Source organism: Mobula birostris, chromosome 11 (genome assembly GCF_030028105.1).
Source record: "Mobula birostris isolate sMobBir1 chromosome 11, sMobBir1.hap1, whole genome shotgun sequence".
NCBI classification, from domain to species: domain Eukaryota; kingdom Metazoa; phylum Chordata; class Chondrichthyes; order Myliobatiformes; family Myliobatidae; genus Mobula; species Mobula birostris.
Genome location: NC_092380.1, coordinates 99103534 through 99122425, shown reverse-complemented (window position 1 = coordinate 99122425; position 18892 = coordinate 99103534). Strand labels below are relative to the sequence as shown.

The 18892-nt window shown below is 42.9% G+C and overlaps 1 protein-coding gene across 9 annotated transcripts in view; it reads left to right on the top strand.

The window, feature by feature from the left end:
• Window positions 1–18892, top strand: part of nav2a (neuron navigator 2a) — a 523153-nt gene that overhangs the window by 228300 nt on the left and 275961 nt on the right. For all 9 annotated transcript variants that reach the window (XM_072272755.1, XM_072272756.1, XM_072272754.1 and 6 more), the window contains 2 exons: window positions 2434–3529; window positions 8520–8632. In XM_072272755.1, the coding sequence (XP_072128856.1) occupies window positions 2434–3529; window positions 8520–8632 (1209 nt within the window). The remainder of the gene's footprint in view (window positions 1–2433; window positions 3530–8519; window positions 8633–18892) is intronic.

Here is an 18892-nt window from a genome sequence, read left to right as displayed (position 1 = left end):
GTCACTGTTGCAAACAGTGCAGCGAGCAACAGTGTCATTATTTTTGACCCCTATTAGGCAGGGGTACACTTTAGTGTAGTCTGGGGTGACGTACGTTTTATATTTTCTTTTTTTGGAACACTCTGCCACTCTGACTTTTTTTTTGGAACTCTCTTGCTCTTGCTCTCTCTCGATCACGCGCGCTCTCTCTCTCGCTTGTGGTTGCTCTCACTCGCGCTCACTTTCTCGCTCTTGCGCTCGCTCTCAAAAAAAAATCAATTTCCGGGACATTGTATATAATTTGCGGGCATCAGGGAGCCACTATTAATTTGCGGGAGACTCCCAGACCTTCCGGGAGAGGTGGAATGCCTGTATCTATATCCCTCACAATTTTGTATATGCTCAGAGGTTCCCAACCTTTTTATGTCATGTACCCCTACCATTAACCAAGGGGTCCATGGACCCCAAGCTGGAGATCCTTGGTATACCTCCATCAAATCCTGCCTCTTTCTCCTACAATGTCCTGATCTACATGCTCTTTAATTATTTTATTTTGCCATAAAGGTTCTCAATGGGCGACATTAGTAATCATTGTTACTCTCAGAGTAACACTACTCCAAATTAACTTAGGAAATTGAAAATAATTGTGTAATTAACTGTAAAAATGTTGAACATAGAACAGTTAAACACAGTACAGGCCTTTCAGCCCACGGTATTGTGCCGACCTTTTAACCTACTCCAAGATCAATCTAATCCTTCCCTCCCACATAGCTCTCCATTTTTCTTCAATCAAAATGCTATCTAAGAGTCTATCTAAGTGTTAAAAAAACTTCCTCTGATATCCCCTCTATGTGACCCACATAAAAGATATGGCCCCTTTTATTAGCCATATCCACTCTGAGAAAAGGTCTCTGGCTGTCCATTCAGTTTAAAATTCTTATCATCTTGTGCACCTCTATCAAGTCACCTCTCATCCTCCTTCGCCCCAAAGAGTAAAAAACACAAGCTCATTTAACTTATCCTCATAAGATATGCTTTCTAATCCAGGCATCATCCTGGTAAATTTCCTCTTCATTTCTTCCATGTAAAGCTGTCCAATAATGAGGTGAACAGAACCTAACACAATACTGTAGATAAAAAGTGCTGGTGAACGCCACAGGCCAGGCAGGCAGGCCTGCTGCGTTCACCAGCAATTTTTATGTGTGTTGCTTGAAATTCCAGCATCTGCAGATTTCCTCGTGTTTACAAAAATACTGTAGATCACTATTTTCCTCTCCCCTTGCTTGCAGTTCCATAAGACTACTTCTGACTTGAAGAAAATATTTTCACAACAATCAGCATATAGTTCTAATATATTGGCAGCATTGGCAGGCTCTCAGTGCCTTAATCAAAAGAAAGCTCCCTTCCTAAAGCATCTCTTGATATGCTGCAGCACTCCATTGGCACTGAGGTAGAGTATTTCTGAAAACATAGACGTTGCTCTCATGTTGGAAGCAAGCAGTATAGACACGGGTCCGGAACAGACCCGTTGAGCAAGAATGGCAAATTCCCTTCCCTGAAGAGCGTTAGTGAACCAGACATTATTTTTAAACAAATGGTGGTTTCTTGCTCAGTGACATAGAGGTGAGCTTTTTATTGAGATTTTGGATTTATTTAATCACATAAGTTTAAATTTTGCAGCTGCTGCCGTTGTACTTTGGTGTATCCTGAAGGCAGGAATGATCCATTGTGATTCCCTTTGCTATTCCCCTCCCCTTCACCTTATTCCTCACTCTTCTGGTTAATTTCTAATTGGGTATGGCTGTATTGTTGAATACCTTGCATGGGTGTCTCCAGCCCTCAGTTAGGACTCCTGTCATAGAGGCATGTTTCAAAAGACCATAAAGCTGATGAATAGAATTAGGCCATTTGGCCCATTGAGTCTTTACATTATTGCATCATTCGCTCTCAACCTCATTCTCCCACCTTCTCCTTGTAACCTTTGATGCCCTTACTAATCAAGAACCAATCAACCTCAGTTTTAAGTTTGCTCCACAGCTGTCTGTGGCAATGAATTCCCCAGATTCACCACCCTCTGGCTAAAGAAATTCCTCCTCATCTCCGTTCTATCCTTATCAATTTACATTTATAAACTGTGATATTTGATCATTCTGACTACTTTATGAATAAACTCAATGAAAAGCATCTTGCAATAATTCTCCATTCACCCTTACAAACCTGGTCAGCTTGTGTTGTTGTGTGATTCCATAATTTAAAGACCAATAAAGGATGTAATTTTGAAAAAAAGTTCTCAGTTTAGAAAGAAATTTAAAGTGTCACATCAATACTATGCAAGACTGTTGGTCCAAGGGATGACAAACAGAGAACATCAGCTCAGTATGTTAAATCCAGCCTTATATGGAAGGAGGCTGAAGGATGAAATGACTTGCTTCATTCATGATTTTTCTGTTCCAGTTCCAGAACCAGCAGACAACACATCTCAGCAGCCAGGAATGAATGAGAATGTACAGTCTTCTGCAAACAGCAGTGCCAGCAGTAACAGTGGAGGCTCCTCAGCCATTCCCCAGCCCAACTCTGCCAAGCCCTGGCGCAGCAAATCACTCAATGCCAAGCACACTGCCACGTCTTCCATGTTATCTGTGAAGCAGCCCCAGCAGGAGCCTCCTAAGCCTCCAGTTGAGCCCACTGCCAAGAACAATGCCAATAACCAGAAGTCCATGCTGGAGAAACTGAAGTTGTTCAACAGTAAAGGTGGCTCCAAGGCTGGTGGAGCCAGCCTGGAGAACTCAGGGCCTCGCGACGGCAGCTGCGAGCGACAGGAACTCACTTCTAACTGTATGGACCTCGGTGACGTAGACGGGCCGGCCAAAGGCGTCAGCGGTGCCGCGCCTTCCTCGAACAGCCCAAAAATTGCACTAAAAGGCATCGCACAAAGGACCATCAGTCGTGCACTGAGCAATAAGAAGAGCTCGCCCAAGGGCAGTGAAAAAGAGAAAGAAAAGCAGAAAGAGAAGGAGAAAGACAAAGCAAAGGAGGTCTCCAAAAGAGCGTCCGTGTCGGAAAAGATTGAAGCAGACAAGGAGACCAAAGAGGAGCCGCAGGTTGCTGCTTCTGAAATGCCAAAAAAGTCCTCCAAGATCTCAAGCTTTATCCCAAAAGGAGGGAAACTGAGTGGAGCCAAGAAAGATCTGGCCACACCTCAGCAGAGCGGTATACCAAAACCAGGGCTGAAAACACCCACCGGGAAATCTACAAGTGCCCAAGCTCCTGCAAAGGATGGCGAGAGAGGGCGAAGTGGGAAGCCGGGCGTTGGAGTCGCACTGCAGAAAGCGCAGTTGGACAGCAAGAATTCCAGTTCCAGTAGCTTAGCCTCCTCGGAAGGAAAGGGGGCTGGGGGGACACCCCCTGTTAACAGTAACAATGTTCAGGCTGCCACCACAGTGAGCACAACCCAAACGACGGGAAGTAACACAGTCAGTGTACAGCTACCTCACCCACAGCAGCAATACAGCCACCCCAACACTGCCACCGTTGCTCCCTTCATGTACAGGTATGTCTCATGGAATATTGCAAGGTGGGAATTATTCCTTGTGTCACTTAAGGTGTCGTAGCCTATTGAGTAAGTTTTTGAGAGTAGAATTTGACAAATTTGAATTTGACGGAGACTTCAGAATCGCTGAAATACAAACTTTTGTCAGATGTTAGCCCTCTGGTAAATACATGTTATGATTCTGGCCCACACTGAGTCATAGCTTCAGCACCAAGATTCATTCCCGATCTCTGATGGTACCTATGCAGAGATCCACCCACAAAATGTTGGAGGAACATAGCAGCATCAATCCTGAGGAATAAAAATGCATGTAGAGCTTTCTTGTTCTCACTGAGACCACCTGAGTTTCCTCCAGGTTCTCCCATTTCTTGCCACATGCCAAAGGCATATGGTTTGATAAGTTAATGCGCCACCTGTAAATTGTCCCAAGTATGAGAGTGGTAGAACCTGAGGTGGATCCTGGAGAGGAGAAAATTGAATTAGTGTTGATGGGTGCTTCATGGTAACTGGGTCTCAGTGGGCGAACAGGTCAACAGACATGGTGTCAAGCGAATAGAAGTCCGAAGAGGCTCATGGTGGTACGTGCATCATCATTTTGGTGTGTGGATGCATCTCCTCATCCGTGTGGTTTCTAGGAAGATTGCAATCACTATACAACTTGGGCAAAGGAGGAAGTGATGCTGGCTCTCAAGCCAAAAACGTTGATGGACTTTTAGCCTGCAGTGTGACTGAATGTGCCAAACAACGTGGTGAGTGCATGTGTGCATGGGAGTGGAAGGTGACAGAGCGGTTGGAGGCCTGACCTCGTATTGTGACGCTGGTCTTGATTTTGCAACCATGTGGAAATTCTCCGGTATGGGGAGGCCAAACCAACAGGATAGAAGCCTGAACCCACTCAGTTAAATGAAAATCAACTTCCCAATTCCATTGTTTACTTCCAAAAAAATAGTTTCTTCAAGTTCAGCTTCAGTTCAACATTAAAACAAACATTTCATTCAATTTATGGGATCAGAAATAAGATAAAATGGCAGTAAATAGTTCTTAAATTGTTTATAGGGTTAGCTAAAGAGAAGGAAGAATGTATTACTAAAAATTCCTGGACGAAATTCGTTTTGGTGCAGAATTAATAATACGGAGGTCATGCTCTGTTTAAGTCCTGAAGTTGCATTTTTTGCACAATTTGAAAATTGTTTATTTACATCCATACTTACCGCCTATTATGCTGCTGGCATTCAAGGCAGCAATGAAGGTCCTCCATCTCTGATGGTGTTCAGGTCTTCCTTCATCATATCAGTAGCTTCCTCTTGGTTTTCACTACTGCTCGTCATTCAAGTCCGGACTGGAGAGTCAGGAATACCATACAATTAGAGTTGTTAGCCTTGAGCTGAACCCATGAACCCAGAGATTTGGTGGACCACTCTTAGTCTGGCCTTTACCCTTTGAACTGTTTGGCATGACTGACTCTACCAAGAGCCAAAGCATAAGGCCCTGATTCGAGCCAACTTAGCTCTCCGGGTCATTGAGGCACACAAGCCTCCAATCCACGACACGGTTGTGGTTCTCTTGGAGGTTACTTACCATATGACATAAAATATATAGTTAGACAGGAACTTCTTTTCTCACCCAATAAGGACGTAGTCATAGAATGCTTCAACACAGAAACAGGCTGTTCAGCCCATCTTATCCATGCGGAACTATTATTTTGCCGAGCCCCATCAACTTGCACCTGGACCATAGCCCTCCATACCCCTTCTATCCATGTATTTATTCCAGCTTCTGTTAGATGTTGCGATAGAATCCACACACACAAATTCCACTGACAGCTCATTCCACACTCACACAACTCTGAGTTAAGAAGTTCCCCCTCATTTTCCCAAACAGAGGGAGGGATCATCTTGATATCAGCTTTCCTGGAGGGTCAAATAAACTCATGAACTTTCCACAAGGTGATTGCAGCCATTGCCGCATTTATTTACAGTATTCCTAGCCAAATTTATAAAATGCTTAATGCCCCCTGGATAGAGTAACTTGGTGGGCTTTTGCAGAGGGCAGTTGAAAGACTTTTGCACGTGTCTCCATTTTCCTGGATATGTGCAGCACCAATTACTCTCAAGAAGCTCAGAACCATCCAAGACAGAGGAGTTTGCTTGATTCACACAATGCCAACCATCCTATAGATAGATTCCATTCATCACTGCTGCACAGAGTTGCAGCACGTTGTCGACAAGTATACTGCAGCCACTCACCCCAACTGATCCATGAGCATTTTCCTAATTCATCCTTAATGCCAAAAAGGACGAGGGCCCACCACCACCTGCATGCTCCCCTTCAAGTTGGTGACAAGGGAATCTATCACTTGTTCTGCATCATTGTTGGGACTGTACCCTAGAAGTCTCTGCACAACATCATGTGACAGTAGTGCAGAAGGCTTCATGAAAGCTTGTCATAACCTTCTCAAGAACAATTCGTCATGGACAATAACAACTGCCTTTTCCCACAATGCCCAGGTTCTGGAAATTAATTTAATAAAGAAGTAACCACGTATGGACCAAACCATATAACAATTACAGCACGGAAACAGGCCATCTTGGCCCTTCTAGTCTGTGCCGAACGCTTACCCTCACCTAGTCCCATCTACCTGCACTCAGCCCATAACCCTCCATTTCTTTCCTGTCCATATACCTATCTGATTTTTTTTAAATGACAAAATCGAACCTGCCTCTACCACTTCTACTGGGCTCAGATGGCAGACTTTTTTTTTCTGAAGGGCAAAATAAACCAAATGGGTTTTTACAACAAAAAATATCTATTTGCTTATTTCAGTTCACTCTGGTAACGAAGAAGCTACAAAATAGAATGTAGAACAGCCTGACACCGACCCTTTGGCCCATGATGTTGTGCCAACCTTATAACCTACTCTAAGATCAATCTAACCCTACACTGCTGCACAGCCCTCCAGTTTTCTATCATCCATGTGCCTATCTAAGAGTTTCCAAAATGTCCCTTAATGTGCCTACCGCCATCCATAGTAGGGCGTTCCATGCACCCACCATTCTCTGTGTTTAAAAAAAAACAACTTACTTCTCACTCCCCCCCCCACCAAACTTTCCCCCAGTAAAATTATGCCCCCTTGTATGAGACATTTCTGCCCTGGGAAAAAGTCTCCTGCTATCCACTCGACCTATGCCTCTCATCATCTTGTACACATTTATCAAGTCACCTCTGATCCTGCTTAGCTCCAAAGAGAAAAGCCCTTGCTTGCCAAACCTATCCTTATAAGACGTACTCTCTAATCTCCAGGCTGCATCCTGATCAATCTCTTCTGCACCCTCTCTAAAGTTTTCACATCCTTCCTATAAAGAGACAATCAGAATTGAACACGATATTCCAAATTAGCACACCAAAGTGCTGGAGGAACTCAACAGGTCAGGCAGCATCTATGGAAAAGAATAAAAAGTTGACTTTTCAGGCTGAGATCCTGTCCAGCACCTGCAGACTTTCTTGTGTTATGATATCCCATGTGTAGTCTAATCAGTGTTTTATAGAGCTGTAACATTACCTTGTGGCTCTTGAACTCAGCCCCCCAGCTAATGAAGACCAACACACAATACACTTACTTAAGAACCCTATCAACTAACTTTTCATGCCAGAACTATTTCTTTGATTATTTATGTTTGGATTCCCCAGTTATTAATAATTAAATGTGTCCATGGTGGGTTCAAACTTCAACATCAAACTCTGATTATCTAGGCCTCCCTAAGCTGGTCCGGTAACATGAACATTGTCAGTCTGAGGGAACACCACCAATAAGAATTTCAAAGTCCATTGGTTAGCTGCCCACTCTTTGTAAAGCATAATGCATATGTCCATTCAAGGAACCTTTCTCCAATTACCAGTTCCAGAGACAGCATGATCTCCATCTGAATCTCGGAAACTACTTTCGGTTTAGTAACCTTGGGTAGAGAGGATCAAATTTTAAAAAGAAACAAGCCACTCATCAATTCCTTCAGTGACAAAGGGTTCAAAAGAACCCGCCTGCTGTATCTCGAATCTGCTGTAGCCTGAATGGTGAAGGTACTCTCACAGTGTTGTTGAGTAGGGAGTTCCCGAATTTAGACCCAGAATGATGAAGGAGCAACAATGTATTCCTATATCTGGATGTTGTGTGAGGTGGAGGGCATCTTCATGGTGGTGGGCTTCCATTAGCCTACTGACTTTGTCCTTCCACAGGTGATAGGAGTCAGTGTTTGAGGAGGTGCTCTCAGAGGATAAAGCTGTCAAGAAAATATCCAAAGTACCATTAATTTACCTTGCCTGGAAACCTCTTTGTACTGCGACGTGAGCACTTGAAATAACACTCTTCCTCTCCCAAGTCACTTTGCCAAGGCTGCGTGCTGCTCCGATTGTTGCTCTGTTCTCATGCAGTGAGTAACCTGTTTGGAGTGGCTCCCAGTCCTCTCTGCAGCTGGCTCTCCTGACCTCATTATTTTCCTTTCTACTGGCAAAGACAGATAAAGAGACGCTACATGGGAAGGAAAAAAAAGAAGCAGTCAGGAAAGCATAGAGCAATAGTGGGTCAGGTGCAGAGGGAGGTTTGGTAAGAGTCCATTCACAATTATCATTCCCTTCCACATACACAGAAGATATGAAATGGTTATAAAAGAGGCTGCAGAAAGGTAAAGGGAAAAGCAACTGGAATAGAAACATAATCAACTTAGGTTAGCATAACTGGTGTATTGGGTATTATTTTCAAGTTGCATTGTTTTGACTTTTCTGCCTTTGAACTATAAAATCTATTCTCTCCATAAAGTGAAATGATATGAATTGTACTGTGCCGACTGACTTTGCGTGCTAGCAACAGATTTACCTATGGTTCAGTGCATTTTCCTGTTCCTGTACGATTACTTCATGAGGGACCAATCAATTATGCAGACAGTCCGCTCTTCACTCCATAAAAGCAGGTTTATGTTTGCTGTGCCTTGTTTTTTAGGTCACAGACAGACAATGAAGGAAATGTAATGACTGAATCTGGTACAGGGGGAGTGAACATGGATACCGTTCTGTACAGCAAAAATGGACAAACCTGCATCGAAGATCTGCCTGGTGAGTAAATCCAGCTTTTCACATTAACCAGAGATCCAGTGTTAAATGTAAACCCATGAAGCTTCTGAACTTGCAGTTTTATCTTAGAATCTTTGCAGTATTATGCAAGCACGCATCCACTGTCATAACCAATAACTTGGAGATTTTGATTCATACATTTGAAAAAAAACTGATGTATAGGAGGCTTGAAGCTGATAGCTTATCCTTTTGGTTGACTGTTATCATAAGTACTTTGCAGTTTCTCAGAGTCTCCATCGAATAAGACCTGTCTTAGCAGTGGAGATGCTCTGTTCACCCTTCCTGCACTGATTGTGTTAAGTGAAGGAATTTAAGCTTGAGTTGACAAGTTTCTCAATTTTTGTTTAACTGAATCAAGTGTATTTTACGTCATAAACCCAGTCCTTAGAAAATTTTTTTATACTGTACTTTTGTCTTTTTTTTGACTTCATTTGCGATTTCTGCTGTTCCATACTAATTTGAAAAGGAAACCCCTTTCCTGTTTCTTAAAGCTGTTCTCATTTGCAGTTGTCATTTTGAGATTGGAAATGAAGTTGTTGGGTGAGTAACATTATCTAGAAACATAGAAAACCTACAGCACAATACAGGCCCTTCGGCCCACAAAGCTGTGCCGAACATGTCCTTACCTTAGAAATTACCCAGGGTTACCCATGGCCCTCTATTTTTCTAAGGTCCATGTATTTGCAGAGCACCTCTGAAGTGTGTTGGTATTTGGTACCAGCACCTCATACCAGAAGCTCCTCAAGACAAAAGTAATAAGCAATGATTTTACTGCAGAGTCTTACAGTGTACTTGCAATAAAATGTGTAACAACTAATGTTGCCAGTGCGTTGTGTTGAAGGTTTTTGTTGGCCAGATTTGGTATTGAACAAATCTGAATTTTATTCAAGACAACACATTGTAGAATGATGAGCTGAAATAACATCTTTTATCCTCATTTTTTCGCTTTTCATTGCCCACCAAAAGCACTTGCTACCTAGTTCCAACTCTTTTGTTTATGCAGTCAAACTTTCTTTTAATTCATTCAAGGTTTTATAAGGCATTGGTCAGACCACACTTCGAATATGGTGTGCAGTTTTGGGCCTCTTTTCTAAGAAAAGTTGTGTTGGCATTGGAGAGGGTCCAGAGGAGGTTCACAAGAATGATCCCGGGAATGAAAGGGTGAACTGCATCTGGGCCTGTGCTAACTAGAGTTTAGAAGAATGAGGAGGGATCTCACTAAAACTTACCAAATATTGAAAGGCCATGATAGAGTGTATGTGGACGGGATGTTTCCTATAGTGGGAGAGTCTAGACCAGAGAGCACATTCTCAGAATACAAGGATGTCCCTTCAGAACACAGATGAGGAGGAATTTATTTAGCCAGCTGGTGGCAAATCTGAGTTACTCATTGCCACAGCTGGACTATGGAGACCAAGTCATTGGAAATATTAAAGTGGAGGTTGATAGGTTCTTTATTAACAAGCGTGTCAAGAATTTGGGGAGAAGGCAGTAGAACAGGGATAAGAGGGAAAATAAATCAGCCATGATCGAATTGCGGAGCAGGCTTGATAGGCTGAGCTGCCTAAGTCTGTTCCGATGACATATGATATCACAGATCATCATTGAGAAAATGATGGTGTGCCTCCTTCTTAAACAGTAAGCCTGTCAGATCTCATATTTACCCACTCTGTTTCTTGTGTTTTTATAAATTGGTTTCTGTCTTTCATTTATTCTTTATATCAATATTATTGTGTTATTTTCTGTTTTATTTGTGCTGCATTGGATCAGAAGTAACAATTATTTTGTTCTCCTGTACATTTATGTTCAGGAAATGACATTAAACTATCTTGAACCTTGAATCTTGAAGTCAGGTTTCCTTGCCGAAAGGACATTAGTGAACCAGATGGACTTTCAGAACTCAGTGCTTTCATAGTCACATTGGTGATCTGTCTTGTTAAATTTCAGATTTAGGTAATTGTATAAATTCTTCCCACAATATTCCTCTGATATCATAGAGGGTTTTGGACAAATCTGAATAATTTGTATGATTTTTTTGGATTGCAATTCAGATGACCACTTTGATACCATTCACATTGTCTGAATGGGGCTAGATAGATACTTCCAGTGCCTTACAAGGTTGGGGAAATGTCTACTTTCCTCTTATTTCTCCTTCATTTCTGACTTTCTGATGCCAGTTGTGACACTTCTACTGCCTTTCATGTGAATATCATTATACAAGGAAAAAGCTATGGAATGAAACTGGTGCTATCCTGGTGCAGCAAGTTCTGACTTCCATCTGCTCCAATCATTTTTAAGCAGATTCTTACTCCGTTTGCATCGTCCTGTTTATCTACCTTGCATTCTTCCCAAGGGCTTGGTTAATTAAAACAAATATCACACTATTGAGCATCGCAATGAATTGGAAACAAGGTCAGAGTTCATGGTGTATCTGTGTACTGCAATTCCCCAGCGTTCAGTCGAGGCACGACAGCAGATCAAGCCTGCCTTCAGCTGAGCTAAATAATCTTTGTTCTGTATTATAATTTATATATTGATTCAATGTTTAAAGTAAATTAGTAGTTGAAACTATTGCATTTATCATGTAAGCTGGCAGCTCACAGTTGGAGTTTGTTTATTTATCGAGGTACAGTGTGGAATAGGCCCAACGGCCCTTTGAGCCACAGTGCCCAGCAACCCCAGATTTAACCCTAGCCTAATCATGGGACAGTTTACAATGACCGATTAACCTACATCTTTGGACTGTGGGAGGAAACCCACACGGTTAAGGGGAGAACGTACAAACTCCTTATGGACAGCAGCAGGAGTAGAATTCAAGGCCAGTAACCAAAGGAAGACTGTTGATATTTTGGGGATATGTCATCTTAGGAATAGTATCGACTAATGAAAATAAAATTCTTGCTAATCGGGCAACTTTTTAGCAAATATTACCGCATCAAACTAAAATCTAACTCTGCCAGATTATATTTTTTAAACGGTAGTTTGAGATTGAGAACCAGGAGATTTTACTGATGATCATTGAAACATGCATTTTATTTCTAAGTGAAATATTTTCCTCACATTTCACAAATATTCCTCAAATATTTCACAGATTTCTGTGGGTGTGGCTATGCATATAATTACCCTTCCCTTTAATTAACTTGAAAGGGTGGTGGTGAGCTGCCACTTAACCCTTAGCCGCCCTAGTGAAGGTAAACACAATACTCTGCAGATGCTGGGGTCAAAGCAACACTCACAACACGCTGGAGGAACTCAGCAGGTCGGGCAGCATCTGTGGAAAAGATCAGTCAACGTTTTGGGCCAGAGCCCAGCTTAGGCAATTTTCTCCCTGTTTCGACAATAATCTCCATGACCGAACACTTGTTATCATTGTTATTCCTCCCCGTGCCTTGTGGCACATCGGGCAGCAACCTTGCTGCTTCATTAGCATTTTGTCGTTTTTTTTTAACGACACTCAGCCCAGCTCAGATGGAATGCATGCAAGGAGCTGGCCGGATTCGAACCCATGACTGCTCCCCTCGAAGTCCAGTGCTGATGTTACTATACCACCAGCCAGCAAACCATACACCTCCCGAAACTATGTCACTTCTTTGCACATTCTCCCGATCTAAATCCTTCTGTAGACTCCCTGCTTCCTCAGAACTACCTGCCCCTCCACCTATCTTTGTATTCTTGGCAAACTTGTTCAAAAATCCCTGAATTCCATCATCCAAATCATTGCCATATAATGTACAAAGAAGTGGTCTCAATACTGACCCCTGTGGAACAGCACTAGTCACTGGCAGGCTACCAGAATAAGCCCTCTTTATTCCCACTCTTTGCCTTCTGCCAGTCAGCCAATTTTCTACCTATGCTAATATCTTTCCTGTAATACCATGGGTTCTTATCTATTTAAGCAGCCTCATGACAAAGGCCTTCTGAAATTCCAAATAATCAACATCCACTGACTCTCATGCTTGTTATTTCCTCAAAGCATTCCAACACATTTGTTAGGCAAGATTTCACTTTATGTTCCTTCATGTACCCCGAAAACTCATCCTTAATAATAGATACCAACATCTTGCCAACCACTGAAGTCAGGTTAACTGGCCAACTGGCCTAAAACTTCCTTTCTTCTGCCTCTATCCCTTCTTAAAGAGTGAGGTGACATTTCAAATTTTCCAGTGCTCCGGAAGCATTCCAGAACCTAGTGATTCTTGAAAGATCATTACCAATGCCTCAACAATCCCTTCAGCTACCTCTTTCAGAACCCTGGGATGTAATTCGTCTGGTTCAGTAACTTATCAACCTTCAAACCTTTCAGATGCCCAAGCACCTTCTCCTTAGTAATAACAATTGCACTCACTTCTGCTGTCTGGCATTCTGCTAGTGTCTTCCACAGTGAAGACTGATACAAAATTGTTTACCAGTTTTTGTCCTCCATTACTACGTCTATAGCATCATTTTCCAGCGGTCTGATATCCACTCTCGCCTCTCTTTTACTCTTTATCTCTCTGAAAAAAAATTTGTATCTTCTTTTATATTATTGGCTAACTTGTCTTCATATTTCGTCTTTTCACTCCTTATGGCTTTTTTAAGTTGCCTTTTGTTGGTTTTAAAAGCTTCCCAATACTCTAACTTTTCACTAATGTTTGCTATAGTATATGTCCTCTCTTTTCCTTTTATGCTGTCTTTGAGTTACCTTGTCAGCTGTGGTTGCCTCATCCTCCCTTTAGAATACTTGTTCATCTCTGGAATGTATCTATTCTGCCCCTTCCAGATTGCCCCCAGAAACTCCAACCATTGCTGATCTGCTGTCATCTCTGATAGTATCCCCTTCTAATCAACTTTAGCCAGCTCCTCTCTCATGCCTCTGTAATTCCATTGACTCCACTGCAATAGTGATAAATCTGACTTTATCTTCTCCCTCTCAAACAGCAGGGTGAATTCTATCATATTATGATCACTACCTCCTAATGGTTCCTTTATGTTAAGCTCCCTAATCAAATCAGGTTCATTATTCAACTCCCAGTTCAGAATTGGCTTTTCCCTATTGCACAACCACAAGCTGCTCTAAAAAGCACTCTGCAAATTCCCTCTCTTGGGGTCCAGCACCAACCATTCAGATTATTATCTGAATGGTGGCTGATTAGGAAAAGGGGAGGTGCAATGAGACCTGGGTGTCATTGTACACCAGTCATTGAAAGTGGGCATGCAGGTACAGCAGGTGATGAAAAAGGCAAATGGTATGCTGGCATTTATAGCGAGAGGATTCGAGTACAGGAGCAGGGAGGTTCCCCCTTACTATTGTAATATTGCCATTTTTACATGTCTTTTCCATTTCCCATTGTAATTTATATCCTGCATCCAGCCTATAGTTCAGAGGCCTGTATATAACTCCCATCAGGGTCTTTTTATCCTTGTAGTTTCTTAACTCTACCACAAAGATTCTACATCTTCCGGTCCCATGTTACTTCTTTCTAAGGATTTTATTTAATTTTTTTACCGGCAAATCCACCCCACTCCCTCTGCCTACCTGTCTGTCCTTACAATACAATGTGTATCCTTGGATGTTAAGCTCCCAACTATGATCTTTTTCAGCCATGATTCAGTGATGCCCACAAAGTTATACCTGCGAATCTCTACAAGATCATCTACCTTTTTTCGTACACTGGATGCATTCAAGTATAACACCTTCAGTCTTGTATTCAACACCCTCTTCCATTTTGCCCCCGTGATTGTTCGTCCTCACAGCCTCACTACACACTGCATCGACTTGTACACCAGTTGCCCAATCCCCAGCCCTATCACTCCAGTTCCCAGCCAGTTTAAGTTAAATCTTGCCCAACAACTCTAGCACACCAGCCCACAAGGATGTTGCTCCCCATCGGGTTCAGATGTAACCCATCCCCTTTTGTACAGGGTCGTAATTCCCCAGAAGAGATCCCAATGATCCAGAAATCTGAAACACTGTCCCCTGCAGTAGTTCCTTTGCCACTCCTGCATTAAAATATCATCTTATTCCTGCCCTGACCAGCACATGGTACTGGGAGTAATCCAGAGATTGTTCCCTTGGAGTTCTTGCTCTTTAGCCTCTTCCCTAATTCCCTATACTCACTGCGTAGGACCTCTTCCCCCCTTTCTACCTATGTCATTGGTGCAGTGTGCAACATGACCTCTTGCTCTTCACCCTCCCTTTTGAGAACCTTCTGCAACAAATCTGAGCCATCTTGGATCCTAGCACCTGGGAGGCTATACACAATCCTGGTGTCTCTTTCATGACCACCGACTCTCCTGTCCAATTCCTAACTCTCAAGTATTCTATCACTATCGCATTGTTTGACTTTACCCTTCCCTCAAAGCCAGCCACAATGTACTGGCCTGGCTACTACTGCTAGGCCCTGATAGGTCATTCTCCACCCCCCCCCCCCGCATTATTCAAAGGAGTATACTTGTTGCTGTGGGAATGGCCAGAGAGGAACCATATACTTACTTCTCCTGGTGGTCACCCATCTATTGTACTAACTGAAGCCCGCTCTCTTGGTGTGAGCACTTTAGTAAAAGTTTCATCTGTGAGGTTTTCAGTTTCCTGAGTGATCCTGGATACATCAGCTCCAGTTCCAGTTCCTTGACCTTGTCACTGAAGAGTTGAAGGTGGATAAACTTCCCACAGATATAGTCATGAAGGAGAACATTGCAGTCACTCATCTTGTAGATCATTTCTAGAGGAATAGAGTATAGCAGCAGGGATGTGATGTTGAGGCTCTGTAAAGCACTGGTGAGACCTCACTTGGAGTACTGTGGGCAGTTTTGTTCTCCTTATTTAAGAAAGGATGTGCTGACATTGGAGAAGGTACAGAGAAGATTCACTAGAATGATTCCGGGAATGGAAGGGTTAACATATAAGGAACATTTGTCCGCTCTTGGACTGTATTCCCTGGAGTTTAGAAGAATGAGGGGAGACCTCAGAAACATTTCGAATGTTGAAAGGCATGGACAGAGTGGATGTGGCAAAGTTGTTTCCCATGATGGGGGAGTCTAGTATGAGAGGGCATGACTTAAGGATTGAAGGGCACCCATTCAGAACAGAAATGCAAATTTTTTTAGTCAGAGGGTGGTGAATCTATGGAATTTGTTGCCACGGGCAGCAGTGGAAGCCAAGTCATTGGGTGTATTTAAGGCAGAGATTGATAGGTATCTGAGTAGGCAGGGAATCAAAGGTTATAATGAGAAGGCGGGGGAGTGGGACTAAATGGGAGAATGGATCAGCTTATGATAAAATGGCAGAGCAGACTCGATGGGCCGAATGGCCAACTTCTGCTCCTTTGTCTTATGGTCTTATAGGAGGAGCAATCTACTGCCTTAACTACCATCCTGCCTACACTTGTTATACCTCTAACTTCTCAAGCTTAAGTGTTAAGGCTGATTTATACTTCTGTATCAAATCGACGCCGTAGTTACGGCATCACCGTGAACCCTACGCAGAGCCTACGCGGATCCCTATGCCGTAGCCTGACACGCACCTCTCCCAAAATGTAACTACGCATCGCGGCAATGCAGACCGCAACAACTGTGATTGGTCCGCTTGGTAACATCGCATTTCCTCCTGCGCTGCAATAGCTTCCCATTGGGCGACTGAAGGGCAGGGAAGGAACTCTAGCTGCAATGCTTTCCATAAAGCTTTACAGACTTCCGAAATTATGGAGGACACATTTCGCTTTTACGAGAAAAGACGCTCGCTTTAAACTTGTTTACCCCGAGAAAGACTACCATGACCATGAAGCCTTGCACGGGCAGGTGTGTGCACATGCGTGACGTGCCGGAATTGCAGAGCGACACAGACACATCAATGCACAAGTATAAATGCTCACAACGCGCGTAGGCCACTTGCATAGGCTACAGCGTCCATTTGACGCACAAGTATAAATCAGCTTTTAGTCTGCGACTGTTCTCACCCAAACCTGTCGAGCCAGAGCCTGACCACTCTAACACTATCCACTCTAACAATGGCTTCTCTGCTTACACTTTGCTTCTCTTTAATGCTGCCAACCGAGTGCCTAAGAAATTGTTATGATTGCAGCTGGCTGAAAAGTTCCGAAAGGCCCAAGCTCTTTTTCAATCTCACGCTGCCTCACCAACAAATAACTGCTTGTGATGATTGCAGCCCACGAAAAATTCCTGAAACATCCCAAGCTCTTTTTAAACCTTATGCTGCCTCACCAACAAACAACTGCTCACGATGACTGCAGCTTCTTTAACATGCCAATGTCTTAATGGGGATGTTCTCTTGTGTGACTGGGGAGATATTAAAATGGAATTAGCAGAGTGGTCATACCATGATATAGTAATAGAAAAAGCAGTAAAGTGCATAATGGAAATGAAAATTGTAGTTATAGGGAGTAAAGTATGCAGCATTAGATAGATTTAGATCAAGACTATGAGGAATAAAAAGTGTATAAATATACAGTGGCATGCAAAAGTTTGGGCACCCCTGGTCAAAATTTCTATTTACTGTGAATAGCTAAGCGAGTAAAAGATGAACTGATTTCCAAAAGACAAAGTTAAAGATGACATATTTCTTTAATATTTTAAGCAAGATTACTTTTTTTACATAGAAACCCTACAGCATAATACAGGCCCTTCGGCCCACAAAGTTGTGCTGAACATGTCCCTACATTAGAAATTACTAGGCTTACCTATAGCCCTCTATTTTTCTAAGCTCCATGTACCTATTCAAAAGTCTCTTAAAAGACCCTATCGTATCCGACTCCACCACCGTTGCCGGCAGCCCCTTCCATGCACTCTCCACTCTGAGTAAAAAACTTACCCCTGACATCTCCTCTGTACCTACTCCCCAGAACCTTAAACCTGTGTCCTCTTGTGGCGCAAACAACAGGAATTCTGCAGATGCTGGAAATTCAAGCAACACACATCAAAGTTGCTGGTGAATGCAGCAGGCAAGGCAGCATCTCTAGGAAGAGGGTCTCAGCCTGAAACGTCGACTATACTTCTTCCTAGAGATGCTGCCTGGCCTGCTGCGTCCTCTTGTGGCAACCATTTCAGCCCTGGGAAAAAGCCTCTGACTATCCACATGATCAATGCCTCTCATTATCTTAAACACCTCTATCAGGTCACCTCTCATCCTCCATCGCTCCAAGGAGAAAAGGCCGACATCACTCAACCTATTCTCATAAGGCATGCTCCCCTATCCAGGCAACATCCTTGCAAATCTCCTCTGCACTCTTTCTATGGTTTCCACATCCTTCCTGTAGTGAGGCGACCAGAACTGAGCACAGTACTTCAAGTGGGGTCTGACCAGGGTCCTATATAGCTGCAACATTGCCTCTTGGCTCCTAAATTCAATTCCACGATTGATGAAGGCCAATACACCATATGCCTTCTTAACTTTTATTTCCATCTTTCACAGTTTCAAAATAACAAAAAAGGAAAAGGGCCCGAAGCAAATGTTTGGGCACCCTGCATGATCAGTACTTAGTAACACCCCCTTTGGCAAGTATCACAGCTTGTAAACGCTTTCTGTAGCCAGCTAAAAGTCTTTCAATGCTTGCTTGGGGGATTTTTGCCCATTATTCCTTGCAAAAGGCTTCTAGTTCTGTGAGAGTTTTGGGCCGTCTTGCATGCACTGCTCTTTTGAGGTCTATCCACAGATTTTCGATGATGTTTAGGTCGGGGGACTGTGAGGACCATGGCAAAACCTTCAGCTTGCGCCTCTTGAGGTAGTCCATTGTGGATTTTGAGATGTGTTTAGAATCATTATCCTGTTGTAGAAGCCAACCTCTTTTCACCTTCAGCTTTTTTACAGACGGTGATGATGGCATCCAGAATTTGCTGGATTTAATTGAACTCATTCTTTCCTCTACCAGTGAAATCTTCCTCATGCCACTGGCTGCAACATAAACCCAAAGCATGATCAATCCACCCCCGTGCTTAACAGTTGGAGAGTGTTCTTTTCATGAAGTTCTCCAAACATACCTTTGATCATTGCAGCCAAAAAGTTCTATTTTAACTTCATCAGTCCACAGGACTTGTTTCCAAAATGCATCAGGCTTGTTTAGATGTTCCTTTGCAAACTTCTGATGCTGAATTTTGTGGTGAGGACGCAGGAAAGGTTTTCTTCTGATGACTGTTCTATGAAGGTCATATTTGTGCAGGTATCGCTGCACAGTAGAAAAATGCACCACCACTCCAGAGTCTGCTAAATCTTCCTGAAGGTCTTTTGCAGGCAAACAGGGGTTTTGATTT